Source organism: Petaurus breviceps, unplaced genomic scaffold (genome assembly GCF_028583685.1).
Source record: "Petaurus breviceps papuanus isolate PSGF00001 unplaced genomic scaffold, PetGlider_PUasm1.0 90879, whole genome shotgun sequence".
Lineage (NCBI taxonomy): Eukaryota > Metazoa > Chordata > Mammalia > Diprotodontia > Petauridae > Petaurus > Petaurus breviceps.
Window position 1 is genome coordinate 3954992 of NW_027187368.1, and position 24334 is coordinate 3979325.

Here is a 24334-nt window from a genome sequence, read left to right on the forward strand (position 1 = left end):
AGTAGATACCACTCTAATTCACTGTTGGATTTGTGGTGGGTTGGTTACCTGCAACCTGGTTTAGCCTGTCTGCAGAGACAGCTTATGAGGATGCAGCTATAGCTTCTTGGAGACACTGGTAAGAGTTGAGTGTCAGGTGGATACCAGAGGTAGATGAGCAGCCTTGAAAAGACTCGGCAAGCCCTCATACCAGAGGTGCCAGTCCTTCCTGAACACCCAAATACCCCTGTTGCATAGCCAGTAAGGATCTGAACTCAGATCTTCCTGAATCTAGGTCCAGCATTCTATCCATTATACCATCTAGTTGTCACAGGAAAGGGAGGGGAAGTATGTCTATGTTTGTCTGCCTATCAATCTATATCTGTCTGTCTGTCTATCTATCTATCTATCTATCTATCTATCTATCTATCTATCTATCTATCTGTCTGTCTGTCTGTCTGTCTGTCTACCTATCTGGGTGTTCATCACAAGGTACACAGGTAGAGAAGGAGAATGGGAAATAATACATTACTATCTGCCTGGGGCAGCTAGGCAGCATTGTAGATAGAATGCCAGGCCCTGGAGTCAGGAAGATCTCATCTTCAAATCTGACCTCAGACACTCACTAGCTGTGGGACCCTAGGCAAGTCATTTAACCCTGTTTGCCTCAGTTTCCGTATCTATAAAATGAACTGGAAAAGGAAATAGCAAAAGACTCTAGTATCTTTGTAAAGAAAACCCCAAATGGGGTCACAAAGAGTCTGCATTGGCACTGGGGAGAAGTAGGCCTAGGGAGTCCAGCTGAGGAAGTTGGGCCAGGGAGAAAAGTTATGAGTCATAGAAAAGAAAGGGCATTGGGACCCTGAAGCATCAGAAGTGTCTCCTGCCTTGCCTTGTGTTCCTTAAGTATGTCTCTCTTTACTAGTGTATTATATATAAGTCCCCCCCTCTTCTCACTGGTACTGGATATATTTGTGGAGGAATGAGCCCCTGATTTATCGGGAGAAATATTTTGTTACCACTGTTCATATTAGACCATTTCAGCAAATTCCTTTTCTTTGTGTTCATTATGTCAACTGCAAGACTGCTGAAGTTAGATCAATTGGTGGAGTACTATGATCCTAGAGAACCCCCACTGGGAGCCAACTTGCAGAATGGGGCTTGGGGTACCACATAAACTAATTGCAAAAGACCCTTTTGTAATCATTAAAGTCCTTACATGGCCACATTTTCTCTTTATGTTACAATCTGTATTTGAAAGTAAGAAAAAATCAATTTCTTTAGCTAGCTCACAATTCTAAAGTGCTTTTCCAACAACAACTCTTTGAGGAGGGGGGGTTAAGGGATTGCTATTGACATTTTTTAGATGAGAAAACTGAACAGAAAGATCAGAGTCCCAGAGCAAATGAGTGGAAGGTAGAGTATAAGCTTAAGCTTCCTTACTTGGGGTCCTGTGCTTTTTCTTCAATACCTGATGAGAAGTACAAGAACTGGAATTTGAACTCATGTCTTTGTACACCAAGTCCAACACTTTTTCTAAGCTGCCTCTTTAGCAAAGCTTGTCTTGTCTTACCTCCAATTAGAACTAATCAGTGACTTAGTAGTTTGTTTTTAGGTGAAATATTTCTAGTCTAAAGAATAGAGAGAAGGGGCGGCCAGGTAGCACAGCAAGTAAGAGCACCGGCTCCAGTGTCGGGATGACCTGGGGATCGAATCTGAACTCAGACACTTAGCACCCACCCAGAAACACCTGGCTGTGTAACCTTGAGCAAGTTACTTAACCCCAATTGCTTAGGGATGGCCAGGTGGCTCAAGCTTTGGGATGACCTGGGGATCAAATCTGGGCTCAGATACTCAGCACCACACCCAGAAATACCTGGCCGTGTAACCTTGAGCAAGTTACTTAACCCCAATTGCTTAATAAAAAAAAAAGAATAGAGAGAAAATCTCATATGCTATAAAGACTCTTTCTAAACTTAATTTAAGAAATTTTACAAATAATGTGAGAAACAAACCAAGAAAGAAAGCTAGTCAATGTGAATTCCAAGGACACATTTTACCCTAAGATCATGTTTCTAATGATTGCAGCAAAAATCGATAAAGTTTGACTTCAAGTGAGAAAGTAATCAAAAGAGCAGCATTGTTCCCATGAGACTTGCTAAGAACTTTTTAAAGACTAGATAGACACTTTTAATTAAGGATACATCATAATTCCAGGGGGTATGATCTTTCACCAGAAAAATATTCTCAACACTTGAATATTGACTGTGGTGAACAAAAACCAATTCAAAGACCCACTAACCTTAATGACTCTTGAGGATTGCAATTTAAACAATATATTGTAGATTGACCATTAGTTTTCTATTTATGGGTATCCCTGGTTTAAACATATCTTTGTAATATGCTGTTTGATATTCAATCTAAAAACTATCTTCCATGATGAAATGTTGTATTAGAAGCAAAGAAAAAACCAGAAGGTCAAGACTTTCAAAAGCAAAAATCCCACAACCTGGTTGGATTGTCATTACTTGCGCCATCATTGATTTCTGGTTGGGAGCCTGCACAGGCAGTATAATTTCATCAACATCAATTAGCAGGATGATTTTGCTTCTGTGCATTTTGTGGTAGATGCAATCACTGAGGGATTTCACTTGTCTATAATAGCCGATCTCTTCTACCTCCTTGGAAGAAAGCCAGGAAGGAGACATGATAATGAGGGCTGTGGTAAACCAAGACATTACTTCTATTGTCCCCTCTTCAATGTCATACTCTAGGACTTTTTTCAGAACTTGACTACAGTTGATTTTGTAGATCATGACAGTCTGAACATCAAGAGTTTTATACATCTCAGTGCTTTGAACAAATTGAAAGATATCATTGTAATTTCTAACAATGCTGAGATTCCCAGTAAGTTCTTAAGAAAGGTCCTAGGGGCCTTCTTGGTTTCTAATTACAGACCTTGGCATCTGATGGATATCTGGGCTCAGTGAATGGATATATACTGAAGATTACAGTCCTGAGGTCCCTCACAAAGCAGATTGGTTGTACCACAAGAGAATCCAGAACTACTTTGAAGAAAACCTATTCCTGAGTTGATTAGGGAAATGTTGCCAGAGGGGTTGAAGAAAAATGGCAATAAAAGTCTTATACATTTTTTTGGAGGGGGGAAGGCAGGGCAGTTGGGGTTAAGTGACTGAGCTTTAAAAAAGCTAGTTTTTTTGTGTTTAGTGTCTGAGGCTGGACTTGAACTCAGGTCCTCCTGTCTCCAGGGCCAGTGCTGTATTCACTGTGCCATGTAGCTGCCCCAATCTTATACATTTTTATGATAAACAATTCTAATGATGCTGGTGATGTTCAAGAATCTCTTATCAAAATAAGGAACCATTTTTCAATGAGGAAATTGCACCTCTGCCAATTTTATTTCTTGGTATATTCTTTATTCGTTCCAGCCAGTAGAATGACAATGAGTGTAGGATCAGAACAAAACCTGCTATCTCACACACACATACACACACACAACTGTCCTTAGGAAATACATTTTAGTCATTCTGGCCCCTTGGACAGTTCCCTACCTCCTACCCCTCCTTAGCCAAAAAATCTTGTTACACATATACCATGCCTGAGAAGAGGAGAAAAATAAAGACAAAGATAGCTATCTGATGAACTGTTAGAATTTTTGAATTTGGCATTATTTTTCTCCCAAATCCTCTAGAAACCTCCTTGAAATGTAATAGACATGTGGTCTATTGAAATGTAATAGACATGCTTATCAAATAATAATAATAATGATAGCTAATATTTAGTACATATAGCACTTCTTGCTAAACATCAGAGAATCCACACTGGAGAACAATCTTACATATGTAATCAATGTGGAAAGAATGTCCAATGTTGCGGCAGCCAGGTTGGCACAATGAGTAAGAGCACCAGCCCCAGAGTCGGGATGACCTGGAATCGAATCCAGGCTCTGATACTTAGCACCACACCCAGAAATAACTGGCCATGTAACCTTGAGCAAGTTACTTAACCCCAATTGCTAAAAAATTAAAAAAAAAAAAGAATGTCCAATGTTACTCCAAATTTACTGAACATCAGAGAATCCACACTGGAGAGAAACCTTTTGAATGTAATAAATGTGGATAGGTTTTCACACAGAGCTCCAATCTTGCCAAACATCAGAGAGTCCATATTGGAGAGAAACTTTGAGTGTCTGAAATGTGGTAAAGCTTTTAATGTGCGTCTTCTCTGAATAGACATCACACAATCCATTCTAAAGGGAAAAGCCTCCTTAATATAATCAATGTGGAAAATAATTCAGGCTAAAGTCATCCCTTATTTCTTATCATAAAATTTATAGGAGATTGAAATCACATCCCTGCAACGAATATAGAAAGGCATACAAATTATGGCATACAAGGTATACAAGTTGTTAGAAATCATGAAATTCATCTTGGGAATAAGCTCTATATGGCTCAATGTGGAAAAGTCTTTAGCTGAGATCATCTTTTGCTTTACATGAGAGCATACATAGTAGAGAGAAGACTTATGAATGTGCTTAATGAGGACCTACCTTTTCCCTGGAAAATGGAGGTTACCAGATATCACAATATTCACAATGGAAAAACTACTTATAAGAGCAATAATTGTGAGACAGCCTGGACCCAGAGCTAATATGTGTGTGTTCATTGGAAAAACCTTCTTGGAGATAAAACTTATGGATCTAATTAATGAGGGAACTTCCTACACAACAGATCTCATTAGACACTGCAAATTTTGTACTGTGCATAAAGCCTGGAAAATGGATTGAATTTTTCTCTGAAATCCTAAGGTTTTCATGTCTCCTCTCTAAAATGCCATGGCATTCCTGTGCCATAACCTCTTCAGCCATTCCCCATTTTATTGGTACTCAGTTTGTTTCATGATATTAACTGGCACAAGTCCTTGGTGTAAATATTTTGGAATCTATTAGACATATATTTTTGTAATTTTTTTTAGACTGCTGGGTGGCATGATAGAGGACTTTCCCTGAAAGCACAACACCTAAGTTTGAATTCATTCTCTGATCCTTACTGACTATGTGGCCCTAGGTAAGTCATTTAACCTATTCCTGCTTGAGTTTCCCCATCTGTGTAATGGGGATAGTAATAGCACCTACCAAATGGCAAGTAGAATCATTTTTTAAAAGCCCTAAAAAGACTTACATGAACTAACACAAAGTGAAGTGAGCAGAACTGGAACAGCAATACAGTGATCCAAGACAATCCCAAAGAACTCTAATGAAAAATGCCATCTGTCTCCAAAGAAAGAACTGATGTTGTCTTAATGCAGACTAAAGCATGCTACTTTTCACTTTTTTTTTTGAGTCTACTTATATGAAATGACAGTTTGGGAAATGCTTTGCATGCTTGCACATGTATAACCTGTAGCAGATTGCTTACTATCTCAGGGATGGCTGAAGGGAGGGAAGGACGAATCAAATTTGGAACTCAGAATTAAAAAAAAAAAACAAATGTTAAAAATTTTTTTTACATGTAATTGGGAAGAAAAAATATTGAAAAAAAATTGAAAAAAAGGTTTATAAATTGCTTCCCATATATTGTTATTTGATCCTCATGGTAACCCTGTGAAGTAGGTGCTATTATTATATTTCCAGTTCACAGAGTAGGAAACTGAGGCTGAGAGAGGTTACCTGAGTTGTCAAGTTAGTAAGTATAAGAGGTGGGATTCAAACTCATGTCTTCCTGACTCCAAGTCCAATGCTCTATCCACCAGCCATGCCAAGTACAAATGATTAAAATGAAAAATAAAACAAATACTCTCCCCGTAATGCACACATATGAACTTTTCCCAAAGGAAACTGATATGCTGGCCTGGTCATCTTAGAATGCACTGGTTCAGCCACTTTGATCTATATCCATTGAACCTAGTAAAATCCTTCTGAGACTCAATATTATTTTTCTCAATAATTCAACTGTAGTGAGGATTCATTTCTTTTCTCCAGTTGTCCACCCCAACCCCACCCCACTTCCCATAGTTTAAAAAAAAGGCCTACGTTCTCCTGTTTCATGAAGAAAATTGAGACTCTCCATTGTGAACTCTCAAGGTCCATTCTTCCATTCCTCAAAACTTTGTGGTATCATCACATTACCCAAGGTCCCCTACTCAAAAGAGAAATAGCTCTATAATTCATGATAGCTAATTCCTCAGCCTTCAAGTCCTTGGATCCAATTGCCTCCCCCTGCCTCCAAGACCTTGTTCTCGTAGTCATCTAGTCTACATCATGTAGCTTTAACTTCTTCAGTGCCATTAACTTTTCCAATCTTGTTTTATAATCCATTTTCTGAATTATAAAAAGTGTTGTCTTCAGACTCTTGTAGTCTATCCACATATTGTTTTATCTTTCTCTTCTCTATAAATGCTAAACTTCTTGAAAAAATTGTCTATATTCCAAAATTTCATTTCCTCACTACCCTTGTAATCAGATTTTTGTCTCTACAAATCATATTTTTGTCTCAACAACTGAAACTGTTCTTTCCAAGATCAGCAGGCAACCTAATTACCAAATCCAATTTTATTTAGTCTTATAGACTCTTTGAGCCAGAGAATTTCAGAATTGGAAGGGGCCTAAGAAGTTATCTTCTCCAACCTCCTATCCCACAACATTGACCTAAAGTAATACTTCATTGCTTCACTGTTAATGATCTGTAATTTTATTGGTGGTAAAATATTATCACTAAGTTGGAGACTACAACAGTTTTGTGTCTTATTAGATGATCTTCAAGATTTCATATGGCCCCAAAAAATAATAATCCATCATCCTGTGACTAACCTGGTGATCAGCCTCTCTGTGTTTAGCTAGTCTGGTCATTGGATTACAGAATTGCAGTATATCCACAGTCCCATACTTTAATGTGTTTTTAGCTACATAAAAACTGCCAGGGCTTGTCCTGCATTGGCATCACCTTCTGGAAGCCAAGGACATTTTCATGGTACCATGAGGCATCATGGAAGGACTTTAGTGGGTGAAAACCTCATTATATAATGTAAGTATTATGGCCCCAGCCTCAGTTCTTACCTTTATGCAGATAACTGCAAAATCAAATTCTCTTGTCCTTGACCTCTCTTCTAAACTTCAAAAACCCATTTCCAGCTGCCCTCAGGACATTCTATCTGAATAAACCACCTAGAACCTCAGATTCCATATATCCCAAACTAATTATATTGTTTTCCTCCAAAACTTGTTCTTCTTTCAGACTTTAGTAGTCCCTGGATGATTCTTTATGCCTCTTCAATATTTCTGAGGTAGCACCCAATCTAGGTGTCACTTTCTCAACCCTCCCCCCCTTTACACTAGAAAGCTGGATCCCAGAATTTGGCTACTACAGTGTTCTTTTGGGTTGTCTTTCTAATTCTATAGCTTACAGGCCCCAGGTGTGCTTTCCTGACTATTATCAGTGAAATCATGATCTTCTGTGAACATGTTTAATTACCTGCCAAATATTTTGTCCAAAGTCACTACTCACTACTCACTAATAGACCAGGGCATTCTAATCAAAGATCCATTCATGGGGATCAGTGCCTGTCCATGAAATTACCTGCAAGCTCTCAAGAATGGAATTGAATTAAAGCATTGGGCAATAGCTATGCAGTTCTGTAGCTGGACAGAGCCCAAGCTAGATGGATGAAACTCTGGGGACTTTTATAATTTGTTTACATAATTGATTATGAGGCAGGAACAAGGCTTTAATTTGTACAAAGTACAATGTTTGCCAGGGCCAAAGCAGCTGAGGTAGCAAAAGATAAGTAGACTTTTTTTTTTTTTAACTCTTCTATAGCATTTATGATTTTGGCATCTTTTTATGGTACCAACCCAATGCTTTATCATTGTAAGGTAGATGGCTCAGTGGATAGAGCACTGAGCCAGGAATCTGGAAGATCTGAATTCAGATGTGACCCCAGATACTTACTAGCTCTGTGATCCTAGGCAAGTCATTAACTGCTCTCTACTTCAGCTTCCTTAACTGTAAAATGGGGATAATAGCACTTACCTCCCAAAGTTGTTGTGAGGATCAAATGAGATAATATTTGTAAGAGGTTCATAGAACAAGTCCCCTTTATAAAAAGAATTTGTTCTGTAAAACCTGGACTCAGTCAAAAGGCCACACCCAAGGAACTAAAAGGACACATGTGACCTCAAGGCTGCAGGTTCCCCACCTCTGGCATAGCACCTGCCACATAGTAGCTCCTTATGCTTGCTGTTTTCCTTTCCCTATAAAGAATTCAGTTCAACACTTTACTTTGTCAATGTTTAAACAAGGGATCAATATAAGAGTCATCTTTCCTGTGATACAGGAGAAATCTAAAACCAGCACAAGTTAACAAAAATATCTAGTAAGAAGACCATTTGAACTATACTTTTTTTAAACATAAAAAGTATAGCATTTTTTTAAAAAAGGATATAAATCTTAAACTAAAACAAACTCTTAAAATTTCCCCAACATTTGTATTTGGGGGGTAGGTAAATGTAAACAGAGCATGGCAGAGAGAACAAATAGGCCAGTCCCAACTAGTCCTAGAATCATAGGTTTTAGAGCTGTGAGAGACCTCAGAGATCATCTCATCTAAACAACTCATTTTAAAGAGGAGAAGATTGACTCCAAGAGAGGAATAATGTACTCAAGGTAATAAAATAGCATAAAGAGCAAAGTAAAATTTTATGCCCTGAAATATAGTGCGTGTGTGGGTTTCCTTCTTACAGCAGCACAAAACTTCAAATTCAGTATCTGGATCTAATACAGTACAGTTATCTCTTCCATATTGTGGAGGTTAGGGGGGCACAGTGCCTTCTAGAAAATCTGCATGAAATTTTTTTGTCCTCTCTTTGTACCAGAGAAGAAGTCTGAATTATTATGGTATTAAAAGATAAAATATGTTGATGTCATATAATACTACACATATATTTTATGCATTTCTGAACTTCTGCACTTTTTCTGTGTTGTCTGCTGGCTTTCACGTGTTGTCTGTAGCTTCCACAAAACCCCTAAAAATTCCCATTTAATTTCTTATGCCAACTTGCAATATAACAAAACCACTATGGAAAAAATCAAGATGTGGAAGGGATAACCGTAGTTCAATCCTTTACTCCCTCCTGGTCTTTCCACATATACCTTCTCCCTTAATGATCCATCTAAATTCTAAAAGCTAAAAATGTGAGAAGGTTAAGACCAGAAGAAGCTTTGAGGTTCTGAAATCCTTTTATATGACAGAGTGATTGGAATCTTTAAATAGATATTGAGGTATTCTATGGGATATTTAACATTTGATAACCCGGGGAGAAAATAACAGTCGATTCCTATAGGGTTTTACTTCTCTGAAAGTAGTTCTTCATGTCCCTGTGAGGTATGTATTATTGATACCAATAAAAGATAAGAAAACTGAAGCTCAGCAAAGTTCAGGATATTGACTAGGGCCATCGCATGACTTGACTCATGGCCATGCTGGGACTTTACTACTTAGGTCTTCTACTCTAAATCCAATGGGATTATGCTCCAGTGCTCTGTAGCATGCCCAGTGGCCTCACCCATGTAAAACCATCTCATCAGATGGACCAAATCAGGTTAAGGGTAACCAATAGACCTCAAACTCCACAGTGAGTTTGGGGGATGTCCATCCAAGCTTGTGAAGACTTACCACTGGCAGAATGGCTGGATGAGAACAATTTGTTCCAATAGCCATGAAGGCAGCTGAAACAGGCATTATGGAGCATTTAAAGCTTGGTCGGACATCAAAGACACCAAGGTCATCCCTGCATCCCAGACCATTGCCAGTCATCTTGACTTTTGTCCTGCCACTGGACTCTGAAGACTCTGAAGGAGAGAGTGAGGCTGACAACTTTGCACAATTCTGCCTCACTTAAATCCAATTCACATTAAGTCAAGACATCGCTAATTACATCATGATATTATTGGTCCTCTTTGAAGGTGAAGGACATATAACAGCAACTGCTCTGAGTATCTCTGTGGAAATACTGCCTTTACCATCAGGAATTTATTATTCCTATGGATCTGCAACAAATTTACAGGAACAAATATAAATCAGAGATCTTGGCAAACCTCTTCCATAACAAAATTATTCCACGGCTTCAGCTAGAATATTTAGGTATGCAAACTCTGTATATAGCAAATTCAATTCAACAAGAAGTTATTAATGATGTGGCTTTCTTATCAGCTCTGGGGATTGTTTAATTTTTTTTTCAGTCACGTTTGCCTTTTTGTGATCCCATTTGGGGTTTTCTTGGCAAAGACACTAGAGTGGTTTGCCATTTCCTTTTCCATCTCATTCTATAGATGAGGAAACTGAGGTGAACAGGATTAAGTAATTTGCCCAGGTCATAGCAAGTAAGGGTCTGAGGCTGGATTTGAATTCAGGGAGATGAGTCTTCCTGATTGCTGATTCCTCATCAGAAAGATAAGCCTCCCTGTCACTTTATCCATGCACCACCTAGCTGTCCTGGTTTTGGGGATACAAAGATGAAATGAGACTGGTTTTTGAACTACAGAAACTTATAATAGAGAAGATAAAATACATATACAAGTAACTCTAATAAAAAATAGATTATAATAAAGGTCAATAAAAGGTCCAGAGTGATAGTAGAGATTTAAGGAGGGCAAGATCACTTCCAAGTAGGAGTATAATTAGAATCTAAAGTATTGAAGAATATGTCTAATGGAAGGAGGCCTGAGCAGTGAGGCAGATGTGCTTAATTCTGCCCTTTTCTCCATAATCTTCAAAATAACCTATACAATGAGGGAAATAGTCCTTAATTCATACCCCTCAATGCATCATGGGAAAAATTAAATACTGATTTTAGGACTGAAAATAGGTAGAGACTTTAGAGATCATCCACTCCTAACCACCATTTAAATTTTTTTCATAATTTTTCTTTTTAAAAATATATTATAACTAGGAAATCAACAAACATGAACTTTTCAAACACAATGAAATTCAGAAAGATCTTATAAGAAACTGTGCCTCTATTACATTGTTTTATATATATTCAGTTTAATGTAGCACTACAAACATTGCTCTGCCTGGGGGTGGCCAGGCGGCTCAGCAAGTAAGAGCACCGGCTCCAGTGTCGGGATGACCTGGATCAAATCCGGGCTCAGATACTCAGCACCACACCCAGACATAACTGGCCTTGTAACCTTGAGCAAGTTACTTAACCCTGATTGCTTAAAAAAAAAAAAACCAAAATTGCTCTGCTTGTCTCTATCCCTTTTGAACTTCCTTCCACTCTTTTATACATTTAAAAATGCTTCATTTACATGCTTTTCTCTCCCTCCTTCCCTTCCCTTCCTTTTCTTTTTTTCTCTGTTTCTGTCTCTCTCTCCCCCCTTCTTTCCTTCCTTCCTGTTGTAGACATTGTACATATTTTTTTTCTGATTTTGCTTATTTCCCTTTGTGTCTGTGTATATGTCTTCCCATACCTCTTTGTGTTCCCCATATTCATTGCTTCTTACAGCATAGCAATAGCACATTACATTAATATGCCACAGTTTAACTATTCTCCATTTTGTGGAAAGTACTGTCTCCAGTACTTTGCTACCATTTATAAATACTGCAATAAATATTTCAGAGTGCATTGAACCTGTCTTTCTTTCTTTGACTTCCTTGCAGCATGTGCCTACATTGAGATCTTTGGAGTGAAGTTTAGGGATATTTTAGTCACTTTCTTAGAAAAAGTCCAAATTGCTTTCCAGCTCGATTGAACCAATTCACAGCTGCAGCAACAGTATATCAATGTAACTAATTGCTTTTCCTTCCCCAGCCCTTCTAACATTGATTATTCCTATCTTTTATCATCTTTGCCAATTTGCTAGGTATGAGGCAAACCATTGGAGTTGTTTTGGTTTGCATTTATCTTATTGCTAGCAATTTGAAGCAATCTTTCACATAATTGTTAATAGGTTACAATTCTATTTTTGGAGAGCCATTCGTTATATCTTTTGACCATCTATACATTAGGGAATGACTTGTGGTATTATATTTTGTTAGTTCCTCATATTACTTAGCTATCAAAAATTTAGAGATATTTGATGCAAAGATTTTGTGTTAATAGACATCCTTCTACGCTTATACTAGCATTACTGATTTTGTCAGTGAAAATAATCTTCACTTTTTTTTTTGGAGGGAGGAAAGGCAAGGCAATTAGGGTTAAGTGACTTACCCAAGGTCACACAGGTAATAACTGTGTCAAGTGTCTGAGCCCAGATTTGAACGCAGGTCCTCCTGACTTCAAGACCAGTGAGCACCTAGCAGTCACTGTGCCACCTAGTTACCCCTGATCTTCACTTTCTTAAATTAAAATTGTTTGTTTTGTGACCATTTCTCTCCATTGTTTGGTTAAGAACTCTACCCCAGCAATAAACATGATAAACATGAAAGACTCTTGATCTAGTTCTCTTCCCCTAGTGTTTTTTTTTCCCTAGTATTTAAAAACATTCAGGTCCATTTTAACTTTATTGTGGCATATAGTATAAATATTGTTGGTCTAAACAGATGTCATATAAGGAGGTTCACTCCTCATTGTAGTCATTGTGCGTACTGCTTTTCTGGGCTCTGCTTATTTCCTTTTGTATAACTCCATGTAAGTTTTCCCATGCCTCTTTGTACTTCTCATATCCGTTGTACCTTATGACAGTGATATTGCCTTATATTTATGCACTACAATTTGTTAGCTATTACTGAATTAATAGATAGTCACTTTGTTTCCCACTCTTTGTTACTATAAAAAGCAATGTAATGCTTTATAACTGTGGTTAGAGGAGAGCTTTTGGTCAAATAAGGTATAGAGAAGGCTAAAATAACCATTTTTGTCTATATTTTTTAAGGTCTTGCATGAATAAAAAAACAATGCAACTAGAATAAAGAGAAAAACTGTTAATGGCAGAAAACAAAGAGTTTAATATCCAAATGCACACAGGAAATTGATACAAATATATATAATTAAGAATCATTCCCCAGAAGATCAGTGCTCAATAGATAGAGATTTTTTTTTAAAGTGACAAACTACCAACAACCATATTGAAAAAATTTTCTAAATCACTAATGACAAGAGAATTGCTCATTTAAACAGCGTCAAGTCTTTAGAAAATCATATCCATGAAATTGCAAAAAAGGAAATAAGACACATATAGCCAATGTTGGAGGGTTTATGGGAAGATATAGCAAGTATACTAACACACTATTGATGAAGTTGTGAATTGATCTAACCATTCTCTAAAACAATTTGGAATTTGGGGAGAAACATCATTCATCTATTCATACTCTTGGACCCAGGGATCCCACTACTGGGCAAGGAAGTAAAAGTAGGTGTACATGAACTCTATGGTTTTCTTCCACCTCTAAATATGTGATTTTTTTTTACCTATCTAGTATCATGAGGCTGAGATTTATGTGCCATAGGAAGGTACCCTAGTGGTGGGACAATAGAACACATGTGGCCAAGGCTACTGGTAGGGAGACAAATCATCTAGACTCTGAGTGGTTTGGGGGTCAGGCTTTAGAAGAGGGATAGCAGTGATGGAGGTGACCAGGAGATGATCCAAGGCCTCTTGTCTGTAGAGCCAAGTTATGTTCTGGCCTGGGCCTGGGCCTGGGCCTTTGCTTTTGATGTGGAATGTTGGGGCATTTGCAACATAAGTATAGGCAGCTTAACTCCCTCCCTCCACTCCCCCCGCCCCACTGGAATACAGGCAATATCTGTACCATGGATAAGAACCAGTGAGGGTGGGATCAAAATGTCCTCCTGTAACAACAGTAACTTGAGTCCAGGATCGTTGGAGGAGAGAAACCCATATAAAGTCTGAGAGTGGGAGGAGGCTGTGCAACAACTTTTCAGTCCAAGACAGGTATTGGGGGAGACTGCACCTTTGAACATCAGGTGACATCATTTAGACCTGGGCTAAGGTATCACTAAGGCAAAGGCTGGACTGCTTGTTGACAATACCCCATACCTTAGAGAATGAGCAGGCAATGGCTGCAAGAATAATCAACAAAATACAGAGAAGGAGTGGGTCCAGCTGCAGATGGAAGTGTACAAAAAGAACAGGGAGGAGCCACACCACCTGGTGAAGAAAAATTGGCAGTAGAGGAAATCATGGAACAAGAAGAGGCATAGGAAAAGAAACCAGGGAATTATGTCCCGAATATTGTGGAACTCACTGGAAGGGGGAAGGCATGCAGTAGAAGGTCCTAACAGTTCCCTCTGGGTTTCCTGTGATGCATTCACCCCTGAGACACCCAAGGGGAGACAAACAGAGAGGTGAACCAGGGGAAGCGCACTGTTAAGAGTTTCTGAAGAAGCAGCATCTGGGCCCTTAAACTGAAGTGCTCCTACCTGCCTATGGTGTTAACTCCTCTCTTCATCCCCTTCCTCTCCCCCAACTATAAAGGAGCCACAGGACAATCTCTTGATGCTAGGAATAGGGGGTGTGTGCGAAGTCTTCACATGCTACACATTGTACAGAAGTTGGAATATGGCTGGAAAGTTAGTATTGTGCTTGGGAGCTATTACCTTAGCGGGAGAGGGAGAGCAGGTGAAGGGATATGAGTCAGTGTGAGTATGTTGTTAGGGATTAAGAAGTATCAGATCTGTTTCCCTGGCAGTTTGGGTGTGATTTGTCTGGTGCTAATACCCAAGGGTTTCTAGTATAAACCTTAATTGGTAGGTAGAAGGGGAGAGAGAGAGGATTAAGATGCTATGATAAGAAATGTGCCCCCAAGCAGTATTACTGAGATGTGTTTCTCCTAGTGCCTACCCATTGAGTTTTGTTTTATTTTTTTGCACTTAGGTACAGTGATAATGAGCCCTAGTGACTGAATGGTACAGTTCTTAACCCTCAATAGTTTCTGTGGAAAAAGGTCCCCTGGGAAATGGATCTGGTCCTTCAGATGTGTTTGATAGCAATAAAAGTGTTAAGTAGGGACATGAGAACCTCTCTTTGTGGAACCTAAGATAGAGGCAGTTTTAGGGATTTCTGTGCCTTACTGTTGATTCAAAGTGAGCTTTTAGAGTGGTGCAGAGGTTTGGGGGTTGGGTTTGAGTCAGGAAAGACTTGAGTTCAAATCCAGCTTTGGATACTAACAGCATGACCCTGGGCAAGTCACTTAACCTTTGCCTACCTTGGTTTCCTCAAGAGTAAAATGAAGATAATAATAGCACCTAACTCCCAGGGTTATGAGGATGAGATAAGATAACATTTGAAAAGTCTGGCACTTAGTAGGAATTCAATAAATGCTTCTTCCCCCTCCCCTTTCCCTTTTAATACAATAAAATCCCCAGATCTTTTCTTCTTTTTCTTGGGATACATTGTCTAAACCAAATCTCTCCCATCTTATACTTGTGGGATGGGGATAAGAACTAGACCTGTGATTTCATTGGTGATGAAAGCTCTTGTGGAGGAAACTCCCTCTACCATTGCAGGTTGAGCACCTTGCCTGAAATGTATCGTCTTCAGGGAGCTGCCTAGAGCCCTGAGACAAAAACTTATGTGCCTTGGGCCACACAACTAGTATGTGTCAGAGGCAGACTTTGAACTCAAGCCTTTTTGGCTTCAAGCCTGATGCTCACTGTTGGAAGTATTGAAGAATCTCCTTTTCAGTCTAACTGAAAATAAAAATAAAAAAAAAATTTTCTCTGGTCTAAAAACCCTTGTGAACTTTTCCTTGTTTGTAGGTAAATATGTAAAAGGTAAAGAACAACGGCTAAAACAGATCAAGGGTGCTAACCAAACTTAACTCCCATTCAGGTAAGATTGTGCCTCCCCACCCCGCTGGAGTGGTCAGCACCAACACAGCTTAAAGGCAGAGGTCCATTTTCCATTCAAGGATCGCAGGATTTCATTCCCTCAGGGGAATGATCAAGGAAGGAACCTTGTAGTTCCAGTCATTTTAGTAAATTAATTATTTTTCCAGAATATTAACCCCAAACCATATGAGGTTATTATCTCATTTGAGATACTTACAATTATTACCTCATTTGAGATAAAGCACTTAGCATAGTGCTTGACATATAGTAAATGCCATATAAATGTTAGCCATTATTAGTGATTTCTAATCTTACCTCACCATCTTCAATCCTGTCCATTGTCCTAGCTTATCTGTCTGTCTATCTATCTATCTATCTATCTATCTATCTATCTATCTATCTATCTCTCTCTCTCTATCTATCTATCTATCTATCTATCTATCTATCTATCTATCTATCTATCTATCTATCATCTCTCTCTCTTTCTCTCTCTCTCTTGATTCTGGCTCTACCATCCAAGTAAGTATTCAGTATTAGCTGACCTTTCCAATTTCACTTAATTGTCAGATTTGACAAGCACACCTTCTATGGCCTCATCTCATTTTTATGAGAAGAGGAGTTCCTGGGCAGTGCCAGCCTCCTGGGTAAGGCCAGAAGGACAGTACCAGACTACTAAAGCTATAACACAAAGAAGCAAAATCTCTGAATGCTATCCTCCCCTATAACCTTGAGTTTTTCTGGCAATAGCAAGGATGACTGACTTTCTTACATCTTTACATCTTTTCCCTTTCAAGGAAATCTAAGCCCTTAGGGTAGTTCTATAAGATTGAAGACTCGGTTGGTTGTTGTCCTTTGTTCTTGAAGAGGACCAAAATGGCCTCACTATGTTAGAGACCCACAAGTTACAGTGGGTCTGACTTTGGCTGATCAGACCAACATGAGCTCGGAATGCTCTACCACAGGTCAGGCACAAATAGTACATCTGGGGTTGATTTTCTAAATTTGCGTACCTCACGTTTCTTTTGAGCTATTTCAATTCTGCTTTGCTCATACGACACAGCATCTTCTCTGATGAGGGCATGCCATATACATATATATGTATATATACACATGTATGTATAACATTTATTATATGCAGAGCACTAGGCAAAGATACCAAGATTTTAGCTAAGAAAAAAGTCCCTTGGGTCAGCTAGACAGCACAGTAGATAGAGTTCAGAACCTGGAGTCAAGAAAACCTCAGGTCAACTCATACTTTCTAGCTATGTGACCCTGGGCAGCACTTAACCTCAGTCTAGCTCAGTTTTCTAAACTGTAAAATGGGGATAAAAATAGTGCCTACCTCACAGGGATATAAATATAAATATCTGTAAGAGCTGAGGGCACATAGCAGGAGTTTAATGAATGTTTGTTCTCTTCCCTTCCCTATCTCCCTTGCCTCATGGTAGTTATTTAAATAGTACTTTAACAGGGTGGTGCTATGAGTTTGGGGGACTGAATAGGATCCTGGAATGAAGGTAGGACCTCTCAGAGAGGAAGAAGAATTATTTGGTTTAGGGGCTGTAGTCTTCAATGCATTTTTGTGGGGGTAAAATAAAGTTTGTATATTTTGAATGCTATATGGGAGTTGGGACCTTTCTCCTCATATTTGAAGAGACTTCCATGTGAACTGTATGTTATATTCTGATAGCTCCCAGTGGGAACTCTTGGTAGAAGTACAATAGACCAAAAAGAAATGATTTGGGGAACTACCCCCAAGATTGTGCCTATCCCAAATAGTACTGGACCGCAGAATGTACTAGGACAAATGCTGAATTAGTGGTGCCCCCTCAGGCGTGCTTTGGAATTTGCTCTGACAAGCGTGTGAGGGAGTAATGTGATGATCTAGGTACTAGTGTCCCATTCCTCCATGCAGTGATTCTATGAAGAGGAGGGCAATGATACGAGACTGTTAACCAGGTTTGATGTCCTTCCAATTCTTTGAGGCAGGCGGTTCTATTCTCAACCTAGATCCTTTAGGGAAGAGGGTGCCAGGGGATGAAGTGGGAACTTAGGGAGCCTCAGGGCAGAGGATGTGTATGTGTGACTGTGATTCATGGGAAATGCTAAAGATTATGGAGGGCAGGAAATTTGCTGAGTTCAAATTAGGATCATAAATAAGATCATAGACCTGCTGTTATTCAGTCATTTTCTGGCTGTGTATGACTCTTCATAACCCCATTTGGTGTTTTCTTGGCAGAGATACTGGAGTGGTTTTCTGTTTCCTTCTCCAGCTCATTTTACAGAGGAGGAAACCGAGACAAACAGGTTTAAGTGACTTGCCCAAGGTCACACAACTAGTAAGTGTCTGAGGCCCAATTTAAACTCAGATTTAAAGAAGAGTTTGCCTGACTCCAGGCCTGGAACTCTTATCTACTGTGCCACCTAGCTGCCCTCATAGACCTAGGACTGAATAAAAAGTATTGTTTCTACATTTCTATATTTCAAAAGGCCATTGAGTTTAATCCATTTGTTTTACAGATGAGGGAACTGGGGTTTTCTATCTTGGGAGGCTAAATGCTCTCCTAAGGTTACACAGTGAATAAGTAACAGGCAGAATTTGAACCTAGATCCCATCCATGACTCCAGAGTCAAGATTCTTCCCTCATAGAGCTGAATTAAGTCTACTTCAGCAAAGTATTTTATTCTACCCATAGAAGTTGTTGCTATTCACCCCACCTGCATAGGTTTGAGGAAATTGTTTCCATACCTTCTGAATCCCAGTAATTGTATCTCCTCCTTTTTAATGCTTCCCACATTAGCACATTGTGTCTAGGAAAAAGACTGGATCAATGAAAAATGTGATCTCTGGTCTCTGTCCCCTAGAAAAAGCCATGCTCACATTTCTTTCATTAATAGCAATATGTACCTGGGTTCCATGTATTTGAAAGATTTTCAAACAGAAGACAATATGTTTCTAGGTGTAATGAATGAAGGGCTGGACTTGGAATTATAAAAACCTGTCTCAGACATTTACTCAGTGAGTCACTTAAGTTTCTCTCAGCCTTACTTTCCTTATCTGTAAAATGGAGATATTGCCTATCATATTTACTTTACAAAGTTTGGGGAATGGTTAAATGAAATAATGCCTAAAAAAGCAAACACTGTACAGGATATAGTGCAGTTTTAAGTTTTGATAAGTTAAAGCTGCACTAAAACTTTTGGGACAAATTACAGATAGATGAATTATTGCTGTAACACCAGACCATCTTCAGTCTCCACCTCTGCACGCTCCTTTCTGACACTCGCTCACATTTTTAGTAGAAGTAAGACTCATTCTTCATTTGGCACAAGTGGGTCAATATCACTAACTCTGAGGATGTTGGGTAAAGAATTTTGAAAGTTCAAATCTACCTGAGAACTTGATATTTTTTTTTAAGAAATAGCATTTTGAAAAGTGTTGAAAACCTATTAGGAAACTGTTCTTCCTGTCCTGCCTTTGTCACAAGATTTCTCCATCTGGTGGTGTGAACAATATATTCCCCTTTCTCAGAAAGATGTAAGAAAAACAACTCATATAAATAAATCGAAATCTTAAAGAAATATCTTTGCCAACCAGACTGAATAGAGAGGTTTTCATCTAGTCTAATATAGGTGTTGTCATGGTTTTTGTTAGCAGCTTTCTTAAAACCAGGTTAAGACTTCTAATTAATGAGGTATCACAATTGGACAGTATATGATCTCTAATGAGAAATGTTTGAAGAACATTCACAATGCTCGAGTCTTGGCAGTGATAACTGTAACCAATATTTGGTGGTACCTCTTGTATGAGGCCATAACCCTTTATGAGCTGATGGACAGCCTCTTGAACAGTATTATGTGAACAGACTATCATTTTCTTACATTTACATATTATGGGGTCTCACGGCTCTCTGTACACATATTGTAGGATGTCAACCCCAGCGATTACATTCCAAGATAAAATGTTGTGTTGTAGATTAAAAGCAAAAACAGAGTCAGGAAAGAAACTATTTTCAAATTTAAGAATTCCACTATCTGGTGGGACCACTATGACTTTGTCTACCACATCTTTCCTGTAAGGATAATCTACAGGCAGTAGAATTTCATTGATGTCAAGTAGCAGCACAAACTTGCTTCCATACATGTTGGAGTAGATGCAGTCATTGAAGTCAATTAGACATCCACAGTAGCCAATGTCTCCTTCCAAGCTGTCCTTCAAGGGTGTCTGGCTTGTCCAAAAGGTTATTATCAGCAATTTCAAAGATGGATTCAAACAATGAGCACTTCTTAGTCACAAGGAAGGAAGAAAGGAGGTCATTGCTAGCCCTCATTACCAAACTTCCAACCATCATGTTGCCTCAGATCTGTAGCCAATCCTATTGTTTCCTGAACCTCAGTTATGCCATCACATCACATCACCTATCATATTCTGTTCTGTACTCCCCAAAAACCTTACAAAAATTCTTCTTCTCATTTGGGGTCTCAGTTTAGTGAGAAAATAGGGATCCTATGTATTGGTAGATTAATACTTTACCAATAAATTGATTTGCTTAGAATTTTCGTGCCTCAGTTTATCTTACTTTAACTGTTACACATCCAAATCACTGGTAAAAATATGGAATAGAGCATAACCAAAGACTGAGTTCACAGCCAACCACTAAGAAGCCTTTCCCCCGCAGGTTAACATGAACCCATTAACCAATGCTATATGGGCATAGTCATACAACTAGTTTTGAATCTACCTAACTGTACTGTCTTCCAGGCCACACATCTCTATGTTGCATAAGAGGCAATTGTGAAAAACCTCGTCAAAGAATCTTCCTGAAATCTAGATGTGTGATGTCTCCGGTCCACCAGTCTTGGCAGCCTTGTCAAAAAAAAAATAAATAAATGAAGCTATTTTGGCATGACCTGTCTTTGAGGAAACCATAGTGAGTGAATGATGAGAGCTTTCCTAAGTGCTTACAAGCCATAATTCATTACTGAATTTTGCCAGCAGTTGAAATCGAGCTCCCAAACTGTAGTTTAAAGGATCAACTTTATCTTCTTCCCTTCCTCCTTTATAAAAACTGGAACATTTGTGTGCCTTTGATGCCGTCCTGCTTCTCCATTTCCCATACTTTTTCAAACATCACAAACAAAACTTCAGTAATCATGTCATAGGGCAGCTAGGTGGCGCCATAGTGCATAGAGTGCTGGACCTGGAGTCAGGAAGACTCATCTTCCTGAGTTCAAATCTGGCCACAGACACTTAGTAGCTGGGTTACCCCCAGGCAAGTCATTTAACCCGTTTTACTTCAGTTTCCTCAACTGTAAAATGAGCTAGAGAAGGAAATGGTAAACTACTCTAGTATCTTTGCAAAGAAAATCCCAGATGGGGTCATGGAGAACAATCATGTCCACAAATTCCTTATGGAATTTAGGACATAATCCATCTGGATCAAATGGCTCAAATGTGTTGAGAACATTAATTATCCCTATTTAGTTTTGATTTCTATTCCCTGCTAACTATTTCTGTTCTCCATCTTTTTCAGTCTGAAGAACATTCTCCTTGGCAGGGAAAACAGAAGCAGAGTTGTTGAGTGGGTATACCTTCTTTCTATTATCCATTTTCATCAACTTATCCGCCCCAAGCAGGCAACCTGGGCTTCTTGTTCTTCTTGTTTTCAACATAACTAGAGAAAAAAGCTCTTTTTATTGTCTTTAGCACTAAAACCATAGGGTTACTGATGTCAGGATTAAACAGCAGAAAAATCCATTTCAGAACACATTTTTATTTGCTCCTGATCCATCTCCCTTCTTATCCAATTAGTTCCCAAGTCCTTATGAGTCAGCTTTTGTATTATCACTTCCATTCGTCCCTTTCTCTATATTCTCATGTTCCCCCAACATGGTAGAGGCCCTCATTAACACAACTGGGTTGCGGGAATAGTTTCTTTACATCTGTCTCTGTCTTCAGTCTCTGAAGTTGTCTTTAATGCCACTGCCAGACTAATCTTTTATTTGCATGTACCTGGTCATGACTCTTCTAATTAAAAAAAAAACCCTTTAATGCCTTCCTACTGCCTATTTCTTCTTTCTACACTTTCTTTTTTATTTTCAACTTAAACACCATAAAAAAGCATTTTGATACACAGAGAATACACATACAAAAGGTCCTATATGAAATTATAAATCTCCATTTCACAATGTTTGCTTTTAAAATGCACATCTATGTAATATATTCTACATGCTTTCAAAACTGTCCTGCCTATCTGTGCTTCCTTGTGTTTTCTTCTGTGCATTTTAAAAATGTTTCAGTAGCCCTCTTTATCTTGTCATTGCTATTGCTCATCACTCTCCTCCTTTGATCCATACTCTTCCCCCCTCCATTAACTGAAAGGAGGAAAAAGATATCTTGTAACAAATAAGTGTAGTGCAACAAAATTAATCCACAAGTAGCAGTGTGCTAAAATGCATGTCTTCACATTATGTCCATCATCTGTCTGTTAGGAGGCAAGTAACAAACTTTATCAAAAGTCCTCTGTTGACATGGTTGCTCATTGAAATGATCAATTTTTAAGTCTTTCAGAATTTTTTCTTTTTTTTTTTTGGAGGGGTAAGGTAGGGCAATTGGGGTTAAGTGTCTTGCCCAAGGTCACATGGCTAGTTTTTTTTTGTTAAGTGTTTGGAGTCAGTTAGAATGTTAAAGGTAACACCTATATCCCATTCTGCAGGAATAATTTATGTACAACTTGGTTAACTTTTTTTTACTAAGGATGGACCAAAATGCCAGATTGTGTGATCTCTAACAAGAAGTTTTTGGGGAATGTCCCTAGGGTTAACATATCTGCAGTGGTAAAAGAAAGCTATGTCTGGGGAAACATGAAATTGAGGACCAAGGGCTGGTGCTCTATTCACTGTGCCACCTAGCCACCCCCCAAAATTGTTTTTCTTTACAAAGTTGTTGCACTTATATAAACTGTTCTCCTGGTTTTGCTCAACTCATTCTGTATCAAATAAATCCTATTTATGGACTTTAACTATTGGGGCTGGAATTTTGACAAACAACTTAAAAATTAAATGAGGACTTTGAGCCATAACTTTATTCTGCAGTAAGCATATTGTCACACATGTTAAAACCTGCTATGAAACCATCCCTCCTTGTTTTACTTCTCCCACTGGAGTTTTTGATTAAATGCCATGCATTATGTATTTCCCTTTCTCAGCAGAATTTTAAACCAGTAAAGGGACCTGCAAAACACTGTAAACTCTTAAAAATAGTACTCAGAACTCCTGGCCAAAGAACCCTCATCAAGTCTTCACCTGCTCCCAGCAGAATGACAAGACTGAACAATTAGCCTAACATATGGAAATTGCTTGGGAACTTGGAGGAAGAAATTCATCATGCATTTAAGCTAGCATAATAATAAGTACAGTCCTTTCATTTGGAGTCATCTATTCCATACCCCTCCCCCCCAAAATTATCTGCTTTCAAGGTTTAACAATAGGAAGGACTTCATATAGAATTACTGGTTAAAGTTTGATGATATCTCCATTTATAGCGACAGATTAGACCCAAAGAGGCCTCTCAGTATGGTCTATTGGACTTTCCTACTTATATGGGATAATTAAACATTTGTAAAGTACTTGAATGTTGAATACAACTTGAAATGGAGAAAAATTGAGGTGAATCTGTTCATAGTCATATATACTTTTCTTTGTTTAAAACATATATTATCACCACTCTAAGTTGTGAAAATTAGGACTATTTTAAGTATTCATTTGGATAAGATTTTGGCAAATGAATTAATAGCATTTCTACCAGTTGGTATCTTACCCATTTTGGAAAATATGCTGCTTTCAAGGACTTACTACCTCTTTCCTCAAAGGTTTTAATAGTTACAAAAGCCCTTCATCTCTTCATTGGTGTAAAATCAGATAAGCCATAGGAAGACTCTTCCTTTAGTGCTACTGTCTATATTTAAAAGTAACAAAAAATCCATTTACTTATCATGGCTTATCCAGCCTAACTTCAAATCACTCCTAATTATAGAGTTATGTGTGTATGTATGTGTTCAATTGAAAGACTTTAAACCTTTTTTTTTAGTAGTGGAAAAGAAAATTTGGAACAATGACAAAAGATTCTTTGTAAACTCTCTTTTATAGTAGAGTCAAACTGAAAGAAGAACTAATTAAAAAAGAAAATGTTGATTTCCAGGACTTATTCCTCTCAATGGTAGCATTTTTACTATTTAGTGAAAAGTTAGGAAAGTTCTTCCATTAAAATGTATGTAGATAAGACTTTATTCCTCAGAACTGCTATTCTAAGCCCAAGGAGAAGCTTTTCTCCCTGTTTCTCAGGACACTTCTGAAGTTCCTCAAATGCTGATTTTCTAGTCTGGGTAGCCTTCACTATTTCCTTTGTCTGGTTATTATTATTATTGGTTCATTCAGTTAACTAGAACTTCCCTTGGCTTTGCTGAGGCCTTATTCAAAGGCTTGGGCTTCATCTAACTTAGAATGTTAAAGGTAACACCTATATCCCATTCTGCAGGAATAATT

The 24334-nt window shown here is 38.4% G+C and overlaps 1 protein-coding gene across 1 annotated transcript in view; it reads right to left on the reverse strand.

The window, feature by feature from the left end:
* Positions 1-1408: 1408 nt before the first annotated feature.
* The window catches only part of LOC138150489 (uncharacterized), a 37260-nt gene continuing 14334 nt past the window's right edge, over positions 1409-24334 (reverse strand). The window contains exons 3-4 of the mRNA XM_069073958.1: positions 2508-2801; positions 1409-1450 (exon numbers count right to left, since the gene is read on the reverse strand). Of these exons, the coding sequence (XP_068930059.1) occupies positions 1409-1450; positions 2508-2801 (336 nt within the window). The remainder of the gene's footprint in view (positions 1451-2507; positions 2802-24334) is intronic.